Source organism: Labeo rohita, chromosome 6 (assembly GCF_022985175.1).
Source record: "Labeo rohita strain BAU-BD-2019 chromosome 6, IGBB_LRoh.1.0, whole genome shotgun sequence".
Classification (NCBI taxonomy): Eukaryota; Metazoa; Chordata; class Actinopteri; order Cypriniformes; family Cyprinidae; genus Labeo; species Labeo rohita.
The window spans coordinates 390,741-403,079 of NC_066874.1; the positions used below are offsets into that span (position 1 = coordinate 390,741).

At 40.6% G+C, this 12,339-nt stretch overlaps 2 protein-coding genes across 2 annotated transcripts; one reads left to right on the forward strand and one right to left on the reverse strand.

Moving 5' to 3' along the window:
• Positions 1 to 328: 328 nt before the first annotated feature.
• Positions 329 to 8,300, reverse strand: tab1 (TGF-beta activated kinase 1/MAP3K7 binding protein 1). The gene is made up of 11 exons (XM_051113546.1): positions 8,165 to 8,300; positions 6,762 to 6,892; positions 6,529 to 6,679; positions 5,628 to 5,714; positions 5,424 to 5,553; positions 5,189 to 5,305; positions 4,783 to 4,894; positions 3,207 to 3,351; positions 2,867 to 3,080; positions 2,408 to 2,561; positions 329 to 981 (listed from the first exon to the last, which is right to left on the reverse strand). Exons 1-11 carry the CDS (start codon positions 8,195 to 8,197, stop codon positions 759 to 761), a joined length of 1,497 nt encoding a protein of 498 aa, XP_050969503.1. The 5' UTR covers positions 8,198 to 8,300; the 3' UTR covers positions 329 to 758.
• A 2,137-nt stretch (positions 8,301 to 10,437) lies between these two features.
• LOC127166662 (putative nuclease HARBI1) lies at positions 10,438 to 11,463 on the forward strand. The gene has a single exon (XM_051112118.1). It carries the CDS (start codon positions 10,438 to 10,440, stop codon positions 11,461 to 11,463), a length of 1,026 nt encoding a protein of 341 aa, XP_050968075.1.
• The last annotated feature ends 876 nt before the right edge of the window (positions 11,464 to 12,339 follow it).

A 12,339-nucleotide genomic window follows, 5' to 3' on the forward strand; every position in this document is an offset into this window, starting at 1 on the left:
ATACCTAACAAATAAACATTTACAGTGAACACAAAAATATACAAATAAAAGTTAATTCAAAGTATTAATAATAGAAATCGTGCTAAAATAACACTGTTATACAGCACACGTTTCATTTCTGTCATTTTGAAACAAACAAGTCACAGTTTTACCACATAATAATGTGGTAAATGTCTGTCACAAACAAATACCATTTGATTCATGTGTGTTGAAAGACAGAGCGGAAATAAGCCTGACTATAACTGAGTGAAAATGCTCATTGCAGCAGCACCTGTAGCGTCAGACGACTCTTCAAACTGACACAAGAGAAACCAAACCAGAATGTGGATCTGAAACAAGAGCTGTTTATTATAGGAAGACAACAAAAACTCAAAGAACACACAAACACAGAAAACAGACAGACAGACATATATACGCAGCTCAGCCGGTTTAACCACACTGTGATCTTACAGAGACGTCAAACTCCGCTGAGGCAGAAAGAAAGAAGCTGAGAGAAACACGAGTGTGCGGAGCTGTAAAACTCAAGGACAGCAGGCTGATCATAACGTGATGCTGGACCGTAAACGTCACTGTGAACGAACACAACCTGCTCCTGTGACGCTGGCTGATGATTTTCTCTTTGTCAGAGTCAGAGCTCCTCCATTCATGATTACAGTCCGATAATACAGTTCAACGAGATCGCAGATGTGAATAACATTGTGTAGGCGAGTCACCTGTGACTGCAGAGGGCCGATGGGACGGGCTTCACGTGCGACTCCTCACTGCGGCCCCAGATCTGCAGACAGACCCTGGCCGTCGCTGTGGTCGGAGCCCCAGAGCCGGTAGAACTGCGTGAAGTCGACGTAGGGCGGCACGCGTCCCGTCTCGTCGGGCTGCGCCGCCTGACTGCCTCTCTGCCGGAACAGGCTGCCGTCTCCGGAGCTGGAACTGGAGCTCTGCGTGTGCGTGTTGGTCGACTGCAGCGTCGCCGTGGGGCTCTGACTGATGGGAGGAGCACAGACACACAGAGGGGCGGGGTCAGAGGGAGAGGGGTGGGGTCAGAGAGAGGGGCGGGGTCAGGACTCTCACTGATGGGCTGTAAGGTGTCTACGGTCAGGGGAATCAGAGGTGTCAGTAGACTACAGTTAAACGGGGGGCCGCGGAGAGAGATTTATGCGTTATTCATATAGTTATGATGCATTCAGCTGTAGGAAACATCATTAGCTAATGTGATTAGTTAACTAAAATTATTTGACATTTGAAATTGAGAACTTTGAAATATTTTCTTAGTTTAACCTAATGTACTAAAATATATATATATATAAAAAAAAAAATCTACTAAATTTAACCTAAAATAATTAGTTTTATATATATATATATACACACACACATACACTGCCGCTCAAAAGTTTGGTATCAGTAAGAACTGTAATGTTTTTTTAAGAAGTCTCTTATGCTCATCAAGGCTGCATTCATGTTATTACAATGTAAAATGTTATTACAATATAAAATAATGTTTTTTTATTTTAATATACTTTAAAATATAATTTATTTCTGTGATGCAAAGCTGAATTTTCATCAGCTGTTACTCCAGTCTTAAGTGTCACATGATCCTTCAGAAATCATTCTAATATGCTGATTTATTATTAGAATTATCAATGTTGGAAACAGTTGTGCTGCTTAATATTTTTTTTGGAACCTGTGATTCTTTTTTGTCAGGATTCTTTGATGAATAATAAGTTAAAAAGAACAACATTTATTCAAAATTTACATATTTTCTAAGAATGTAAATCTATGCTATCACTCTTTATTAATTTAACACATCCTTGGTGAATAAAAGTATTAATGTCTTTCAAAAAAAAGGAATAAAAATTTACGGACCCCAGACTTTTGAACAGTAGTGTATATTGTTAGAAAACCTTTCTATTTTAAATAAATGCTGTTCTTTTTAACCTTTTATTGATCAAAGAATCCTGAAACAAAGTATCACAAAATTAAGCAGCACAACTGTTTCCATCATTAATAATTCTAATAATAAATCAGCATATTAGAATGATTTCTGAAGGATCATGTGACACTCGGAGTAACAGCTGATGAAAATTCAGCTTTGCATCACAGGAATAAATTATTTTTTAAAATAAAAAACATTATTTTATATTGTAATAACATTTTGCAATATTACTGTTTTTTCTGTATTTTTAAACAAATAAATGCAGCCTTGATGAGCATAAGAAATGTCTTTAAAAACCATTAAAAATCTTACTGATTCCAAACTTTTGAGCGGCAGTATATATATATATATATATATATATGTATGTATGTATGTGTATATACTCACAAACACAAACCAAATGATTGAAGTTTAAGTGAAGCTAAAAAAAAAAGCAAAGGTTGTGATCTTCATGATCACTCTCAGTGCTGCTGTTACCCAGCGGTCGGCGTGTCTTCCCCCAGCGTGGCCGTGGTGTTGGAGCCGTTGGTCAGTGTTCCCTGAGCCGGCATGACCAGAGAAAGCGTAACGCTGGTTTTACTGGTGCTCTGATGGTTCGAGTACGGCACAGACACCGGGTAGATCCGTCCTCCTGCACACACGTTACATTAGGACACATTGATCACTGAACTCCAGACACGCTCGTCACACACATTCTGTGTTAATGCAGCTGGGAAAGCCCACACAATATACTATTAATATTTAATAAACTATTCAAAACATTAGTCATTTTAAAAATGACATTTATACTTATTCTACATGACATTTGCCAAATTAGAAAAAATCATTTGAAAATGAATCAATGTAAAAAATGTACTGGAAATTCAAAGACTTGTTTAAATGACATAGATGATTAACTTATCAGACAGAAGTGTTCACCACAGTAAACTAATGAACCTTGTGTGGGCGTGAGCGATCCGTCTGCGAGCGTGTAGTTAATGACTCTGATCAGCAGCGTCATGTCTTCGTGTCGGGCGCAGTGCGGCGCCCTCTGTCTGCCGCTCACGTAGGCGTCGTGATGCAGACGTTTGACGCGCTCCACCACCGACTGCGCCGCTACCTCCAGACTGCTCTGCTGCGCCAGCTCCGCTGCTACCATGGCAACGATCTCCTGGCGGGGAACATGGGAAATGCAGTCCACGGATATCAGAACGAGGCTGCACACGAGACTGTACTTCAGCAGCTCTTACGACTCGACTGACAAGTTATAATCCATGTTAACTGGCAGATGAATCACCTGGTTGACCTGCTCCGGTCCGTGAGCCGACTCCAGGGCTTTTATCAGCCCCTCTGACATCAGCAACAGGAAGCCCGTCACGCCCTCCAGTGATTGCCCCCCCTGGATCTCAGGCTCCGAGATGATTGGCTTCTGCTTCGCCGCACTGAATACAGACACGTTATCAAAAAAAGTGCAAAAACGTTTAGATAATTTACAATTGCTTGAGTTCATGTTAATTTTTTAGCTTTTGAGAGAAGCTTTTTGTTTACCAGTTTTCATAATGTCAGTGTATAAGATAAATGTAAAAAATCAGGAAACCTGATATGATCAAATAAACCCTGCATATATGTGCTGACGCTCTCTTGAAATGCGCGTATATGAAAATGTGGTATTTCTAAAGTCAAGTCACCTTTATTTATATAATGCTTTATACAATACAGATCGTGCCAAAGCAGCTTTACAGTAATAAACAAGAGAACAGTGTTGATAACGCAAAGGACAATAGCGAACACTCAATTTTCTGTTAAAGTCAGTTCATCTGACTTTAATGAAATAGGGCTGCATTTTAATCGTGATCATGATTTCTGCTTCTCTTCATTTATTAAGCATCATCATCTGTGATATTTGCCTGCTGGTTTCATTTTAATTTGTCATTCTGCACTGCTAACAAGCTTCCACAAGTCTGTTTGTTGTGATTGCCAGATGTCAAGAGTTTAAATCCCCCAGTCTGTTTTTTTTTTGTCCAGTGTTATAATTAATCTTCCCTATCTGGCAACCAAAATAATCATAACCACGGAACCCATTATGAAATATAAAAATAATTTTCTGAAATAACAACCGTAAGCAGTAATTGTAATTATAATTTTGAGCAAAATGACTAAATGTGGCTAAAAGATGACTAAAATGACATGAAACTCAATGAAAGAGATTTCACTAAAGTTTGAACGAAACTAGACTGAAATACTGAATACAGAAGAATAAAATGCCCAGACTTTTAGTCAAGTAAAAAAAGACAAGACCAGACTAATTTATAAAATACCTGAGCACTAGTGCAGAACCCTGATTGATGTGTGTGTGTGTGTGTGTGTGTGTGTTTCTGTCCAAATCTCAGACCTGCTAATGTGAATAATATCAATCATGGTGAGAAGACAAAGACAAAAGCAATAGTGCATTTTAGGACTGCTGATTATATGAAATAAATCCAAAGAGGCAATTTGGCAATTATCAAATAGCAAAGGTTCAGAGTGAAGTGTGTCACTGTGTTCATTTATACGTGCGTAGCTCATGATCTCAAAATGCTGCTGATGTAGAGACAGCGCATGTGCACGGTTGCCAGGTTGGGTAGATTAGGTAAAACACAGCGTAGAAACAGATTGGGGGATTTAAGCTCTTGACATCTGGCAACCGCAACTATGCAAGCTTGTGGAAGCTTGTTAGCAATGCAGGATGACACATTAAAATGAAATGCCTTTGGGAGTGTAAGTGTGTGTGTGAGTGTGTGTGTACTGTATTGAGACTGTACGATGATAAACACACGTGTTTCGGAGAAAAGAAGAGTCCCTGAACTCTTAGAGCGCAGAGATCATAAACACACCTGAGCACATCGATGTCTGTGTAGTTGAATTTGACTTTATAGTCTCCGATCCGTCGAGTGCTGCTCTGACCTGAGATCAGTCCAGTCTGCTTCAATCGCACCGGATCCAGACCTGAGAAACACACAATCTCAATCATTCACACGCTCGACAAGCTCAACTGACACACAATCAACACTTACTGATAATACATATTCAGAAATAAGAACAGTTTCAGCAGGAGCATACGCCACGCAAGGTGTTAGGAACCACATAAAAACTCAAGAAGGCACAAAAGAACATCTAAATCAGACACATTTCAAATTGCAATTGTATCAGGAAAATGCCAGTTACAATAAAGTCCATTTATAATAAAGTCACATTTTGATTGGACATTGTATTTAATGCATAGGTGTGTGTGTGTCTGACCCAGCTGGGCGAGTCTGGACAGCTCATCGTCGTTGTCGGTCGTGTGCGCTCGTCCGATCTGGATCACCTGGTTCTGCCCATCAGTGGTGGTCTTACAGAGAAGAGCCCGATTGGTTCCTGAAAACACAAAGAAATAAAGAAAACGACACTATTAGCACACAGCGTTTATGCTCCAGACACGACTGATTCCTCGGATCGTGTGTGTGTGTGTTTGTGTGAGTGAGTGTGAACATACCGACATTGGCGATGTAGAGTTTATTATTGAGTATCAGAGCGACTATGGCGGTGGCTCCACCTGAAACCTCCTGCTCTAAAGCCTTCAGCCGCTCCGCAATCTTCTGATTCTGAGCCGACAGATAGACGCCCTGACAGACAGAGAGCAGACAGTCTTATCCAGAGCAGAAGCAGTGATCTGAGTTTCTTCATGCATGCGTCTCACCTCAGGAAGCTGTGTTTGGAGGCTTGCTTTCTCTGCAAGAGCATCATCAATGGTCTCAAAGTAGCTCTTCTCTACAACATCAAAAGCCTGAAAGAGCACAACAGAAGATATTTTTCTATACTGTTTTATTTCAATCTATTCTTTATTGCCATCCACTTTATATTTTTTGTCATTTACACTGTTGTTTTGTACTGAATTTATGTTGCTTTGCTCTGCTTTAAAGGAATAGTTCACCTAAAAAATTAAAATTTGATTTATGTATTTTGATCAAAATGAGTTTGTTTCTTCATCAGATTTGTAGAAATGTGTCAGTGCATCGCTGTCTCACCAATGGATCCTCTGCAGTGAATGGGTGCCGTCAGAATGAGAGACAAACAGCTGATAAAAACATCACAATAATCCACAAGTAATTCACACCACTCCAGTCCATCAGTTCACATCTCGAGAAGACAAAAGATGAAACAAATCCATCATAACTCAAATATGAGATATTTTGGACTGTTTTAGCTTGTAAACGGTGCTTCATCTGTGCAGATTTCTCTCCTGATTCAGACCAGACCACTTTTTCACTGGAGGAAGTGTTATTATTGTAAATTATGGATTATGGAATTTTATTCAAACATGTCTTAATGATGGATTTGTTTCATCTTTTGTCTTCTCGAGATGTTCACTGATGGACTGGAGTGGTGTGGATTACTTGTGGATTATTGTGATGTTTTTATCAGCTGTTTGTCTCTCATTCTGACGGCACCCATTCACTGCAGAGGATCCATTGGTGAGACAGTGACAGAATGACACATTTCTACAAATCTGATGAACGAACAAACAAACTCATCCTAATCTTGGACTGAGCTCATTTTCAGCCCATTTCAAAACTCACTCAGAGGTTCAGCTCTGGTACCTGTGAGAGGATTCTGCGCACGTCTGCGTCCGTGTGACCGGCGCTCAGCTGACCCAGTAACAGCTCCGCCGTCAGACGCTGAGACACGAAACTGGCCACGCGGTTGCCGTCGTACCCGTTAAACACGCCGTAGAGGAAGCAGCACTCAGTGCTGGGGAGGAAACAGAATGTGATATGAGTTTACACCGATCGGAGTCTGCGCAGACGTCTGCAACGACTGTGAGCGACTCTACCTGAAGCGGAAGTGTCCGTCTTCGTTCGGGTGGCTCTGGGTCCCTTTCCCGTCAGGGCCGTACACGCAGTTTGTGGCCGAACCGACGCCACACAGCTGACACAGAGGAAGAGCGTCCGTCCAGCTCTGATGCTGAAATCACAGCAGACACATCTGATCAATCGATCGCTCCGATCGGTCATCGCAAAACCACCCGATCCACGCAGACCTGAACACTCTCAGCACTGCACAAAATATTCTTGTGATCTTGTTTTCCAGAGCAAAAATATAAAACAATTCTTAAATCAGCACGTTTACTTTAAATACAAAATGATTTAAGATATAAACCCCTGTTTTCTGAAAAAGTTATGAAAATTATGTCACTTAATACCTGAAACAATAACAAATATTTACCAATACAGTCAGAAAAGTAAACTTGAATGAATAAAAAATAAACATTACAAAACGACGTAAGATAAAAAGACCTGTTTTTTTCTGAAAAAGTTATGAAAATGATGTCACTTAATACCTGAAACAATAACAAATATCTGCCAATACAGTCAGAAACACTAACTTAAAATGAATTAATAAATACGTAATAATTATAAACAATTATAATAAACAATACAAAATTATGTAAGATTAAAGACCTGTTTTTTTCTTGGAAAAGTTATGAAAATTGTCACTTAACACCTGAAACAATAATAAATATCTGCCAATACAATCTGAAAAGTAAACTTAAATTGAATAATTAAATCAGTAAATAATATTCATAATAAACAATCTGTATAGCAGTTTTCATGCATGAAAAATATGAAAGATAGAGGTATAAAAATAAACAGTATAAAATAAATAAACAATACAACTTCAACTTCAAATACAAAGTTTGTTTTTCTGACCTCATCGGCAGACATTTATTCTTGTTTTAAGCTTAAAACCCATGACATTTTTATACATTTCTATAACACGAATGACTTTTAAATGTGTTGTTTACATGTTGTCCATTTTCAGGCAAGATTTGATCAAGCCTCATTCAGATAATGAGTAACTCAGCTTTGCTGTTCTATGTGTGTTTATTCATGTAGGTTCAGTGGTTAATCTGACAATTTGTGTAATAATATATAATAGAGCAAAACTTAAGACCATCAGGTTGAACATAACAGTGACACTCGCTAACTAATAAAGGAATGAATGCATTCGATGACGCTGAACGCTGTACACACAGAGCTTTACTGTGGTAAATACAGTGAGTTCAAACTACTGCTGATCTTCTGCTGTCGCAGATCAACACACGGAATGAACACTAACGACTGATTCATTAAACCCTCACGACCCTTCTAATACCCGTGTGTTAATCTACACAGGCAGCCCTGCAGCAGACGAGTAATAAATAGTGTTGATAACGAGAGAAAAGCACTTTCTTACGCTCTGCATCAGACTCCTGCGCTGCGCCGCCATCTTTAGCGGAAGTTTGCGGCCTCAGATCTACAGCTCATCTGCGCGCATGCGCGACTCGGCTTCAGACCAGCTGCATGAGTTTGAGATCAGTCCGGTGCAGTCCGCTCTAGACCGATTCACGTTCGCGTACGGTCACCATAGCAACCGCTAGATTAAAAAATCTAGACATTAACATACAGTCCACTTACATAATGTTCACAAAACATTAGCACAAAAATGTTATTTTATACATACAGTCAGGTCCATAAATATTGGGACACCGACACTATTCTAACATTTTTGGCTCTATACACCACCACAGTGGATTTGAAATGAAACGAAGAGATTAAATGCAGACTGTCAGCTTTAATTTGAGGGTCTTTACATCCAAATCAGGTGAACGGTGTAGGAATTACAACAGTTTGCATATGTGCCTCCCACTTGTTAAGGGACCAAAAGTAATGGGACAGTTGGCTTCTCAGCTGTTCCATGGCCAGGTGTGTGTTATTCCCTCATTATCCCACTTACAATGAGCGGATAAAAGGTCCAGAGTTCATTTCAAGTGTGCTATTTGCATTTGGAATCTGTTGCTGTCAACTCTCAAGATGAGATCCAAAGAGCTGTCGCTATCAGTGAAGCAAGCCATCATTAGGCTGAAAAAGCAAAACAAACCCATCAGAGAGATGGCAGAAACATTAGGCGTGGCCAAAACAACTGTTTGGAACATTCTGAAAAAGAAGGAACGCACCGGTGAGCTCAGCAACACCAAAAGACCCGGAAGACCACGGAAAACAACTGTGGTGGATGACCGAAGAATTCTTTCCCTGGTGAAGAAAACACCCTTCACAACAGTTGGCCAGATCAAGAACACTCTCCAGCAGGGCCCGGTTTTTCAAAAGGTTTAATCTGGATAAAACTGATCCGGATTTAGTAATCCTTTTTTTTGCGATCCGTGATCACGTAATCCATCTTACTTTTGAGCCAGTTTTTCAAAGCAACATCGGATTGGATCAATCTGATCCGGATAGGAACTGTTCAGGATCACCAAATCTGGATAACCAGTGCTCAAACAGGATAGGAAATCACAATGTAGAACTATAGATATGTAAAGAGCAACAAGTAGAATAGCCAGTGTGGGGTCAATATAAGTTTATTTTTATTTGAAATGAAAACACACACATTTAGAAAAAACAAAAAACAAGAAAAACCCCACCCCATCCTCTTCCAGCAGTCCGCTCATCTGAGACCTACAACACAAACACTGTACACTGAGGATATTTATAACAAGTTTCAAATATAGATGTATTGAATAAAAAAAAAGACTTAATGTCAAATACTCCACAATAATTTCAGACTTCCTCATCTGATGTGGAGAGACCAGCTTGTCTGAGCGTAGCCTTTAGGAGGCGGATCTCAAGTCTGGCCTTGGTTTGCTGCAGTTTGGTCAGAGTCAGTTGTTCCTCTGCCAGACGAAGCTGTGCTTCTGCCCTTTCAGTCTCTTTTTGCAGAAGTGCCTTGTAATCATCATCTTTGTTTGATGAAGGGCGCTTCAAGCCTTTCCTCTGAGATCCTGTGGCAACTACCACTGGCTCAACCAATGAGGATCCAGCTTCTTCCTCAGGAACAGAGCTGAGATTCAATATAAATACGCTCTCTGGATCAGCCTCAGGAGGAACTGGCAGATTCTCCTCCTCCTCCTCAATCCAAGGCTCGCCATCCCCTACAACACCTTGAATACCATGGAGAGCTTGCGACTTCTCACCTCCAATGATGTCGAGGACCACATCTGTGTAATCTCCCCTCTAAAAGGGCTTGTTGCCTGTTTGTGGGTTTTTGGCTTCAGCATGGTCCTTTGTTGCCCTGGCCTTAAGATTCTTCCACCGCAATTTGATTTGGTCTGTGGTCCTCCTCTGGCCAGACCCTATGGCATTCACATTTTCTGTGATTAAAATCCAAACATCATTTTTCTTTTTGTTGGTATCCTTAGCAGAATTAAAACTTCCCACTATTGTTCCATAATGGCACCGAACACCCTCTAGTAGTGCATTGGTTTCAGCAGCAGTGAAGTTACAGCTTCTTGAGACCATGGTTCCGTTGCTTTACTATAGTGAACATTGTTCATCATTTATAGGCCTTGGGTCCAATTGCCTCAATTGAACACAAGCCAAAACCAAATCGGTTGTAATAGGTGTGTTTGAAAAGAACAATTACACAGCCATATAAATCAGCCTTTCTCAGAGGATTCACAGAGAGACAGTGAAATGGCAGGTGTTGTCCACCGCCACCACCACTTTGCCAGGAGAGGATACCGTCAAAGGGTGTATGTTGAACGTACCAAGCCACTGGAGCAATACACCACTGAGGAGCTGTATGTCCGGTTTTGCTTTGGGAAGGCTGATATAGAGTACCTTGTGAACCTTCTCTGGCCAAAACTTCAACACAGAACCCAAAGGAGTCACGGTCTGTCTGTGGAAGACCAGATCCTCATTGCTCTCCGATTGTATGCATGTGGGACTTTCTATCAAGTTGTTGACTATATGGGAGTGGTGAAATCAGCTGTGTGTGATGTGGTGAGAGATGTGTCAATCGCACTGGCCAGCCTGGTCAATGAATTTGTTTCTTTTCCAAAGGACAACCAGATTGCCCAGGCCAAGCGCAACTTTTTTCTTTTGGGGAATATGCCCAATACTATTGGAGCAATCGACTGCACACATGTGCATATACAAGCACCTCGTGAGAATGAATGGGAGTTTATAAACAGAAAGGGGAGGCACAGCATCAATGTCCAACTTGTGTGTGATGCTGACCTCATCATCACCAACTGCGTTGTCAAGTGGCCTGGGTCTGTCCATGATGCACGCATCCTGAGGGACAGCGCTCTATATGGAGACCTTCAAACCAACCGACCGGATGGCATAATATTAGGAGACAGTGCCTACCCACTCCTACCATGGCTGATGACTCCTTTTCTAACAGCAAATACACCGGCGCAGGCACGCTTCAACACTGCTCATTGCAGAGCAAGATGTGCAATTGAGCGTTTAAATGGAGTTCTTAAGAGGCGCTTTGCATGCCTTAACTACCTGAGAGCGGAGCCACAGAAAGCATGCAACATAACCCTTGCCTGTATTGTCCTGCACAACATCGCTACTAAGCGCAATGTCCCTCTCTGTGCTGACAATGATGCACCTGAGCCCCTTGGAGACCCTGACCAACCTCCTGCATTCTGCCAGAACGAGCAAACAGGACGTGCAACAAGGGACGCAATAGTTAGACACTATTTCTGATTTGGATTTGTTTTGGATTTCAAAAATCTGTGATTGCCATTCTTTGCATTTTTTTGGTTATTCTGTAATCATTGCATGCATCACTAATAAATATTCTAAAAACAAAAATATTTTTGATTGTGATGAATATATATATCAGTTAGTGACAGAATAAAATTTATTGTTTTTGGTCAATTTTGACAGCTGTTTGGGGGATTATTTTATGAGGCCAAACTCTTTCTACTTTGCTGTAGGCCTATACTGAAAGGCTGAATACGTTAAAGCCTACCTAATCACTGTAGCCTGACGGATGAACAAATAAAATTAAAACCTTATGAATAAATAGGATATCTTGTAAAATACTGCATGATCCAAATATAGTATTATTTGATACATTTTTAAAGTTTTCATTACATTTTGGGCATGAAATCCACGCTGAATCCACCCTTCTGATGGGATCAGTTTAATCCAGATTTTTTGGATCAAAGTGATCCAAATCCTACAAAAAAGTTCTGAAAAACCCAAACTAAAGGTTTGATCCGGATCAAAACCAAGATTGGATTACGTGATCTAATCCGATTATGTAATCCGTTTTTTCTTTTGAAAAACCCATTTTCAAGATTTGATCCAATCCGTTATCCAAAATCCTAGTGGATTACTTTTGAAAAACTGGGCCCAGGGAGGTGGGTGTATGTGTGTCAAAGTCAAGGTTCACCACAAGATGTAAACCACTGGTGAGCCTCAAGAACAGGAAGGCCAGATTAGAGTTTGCCAAACGACATCTAAAAAAGCCTTCACTGTTCTAGAACAACATCCTATGGACAGATGAGACCAAGATCAACTTGTACCAGAGTGATGGGAAGAGAAGAGTATGGAGAAGGAAAGGAACTGCTCGTG

What these genes read in the sequence shown, in the direction of transcription:
- tab1 (XM_051113546.1), bottom strand. Translation starts at nt 8,197, where the DNA reads ATGGCGGCGCAGCGCAGGAGTCTGATGCAGAGC. An exon ending in GTCCAGACTCGCCCAGCTGG is followed by an intron (nt 4,895 to 5,188) that starts GTCAGACACACA and finishes TGTGTTTCTCAG; the next exon opens with GTCTGGATCCGGTGCGATTG. An exon ending in GACCGGAGCAGGTCAACCAG is followed by an intron (nt 3,081 to 3,206) that starts GTGATTCATCTG and finishes GTTCCCCGCCAG; the next exon opens with GAGATCGTTGCCATGGTAGC.
- LOC127166662 (XM_051112118.1), top strand. Translation starts at nt 10,438, where the DNA reads ATGGCAGGTGTTGTCCACCGCCACCACCACTTTGCCAGGAGAGGATAC.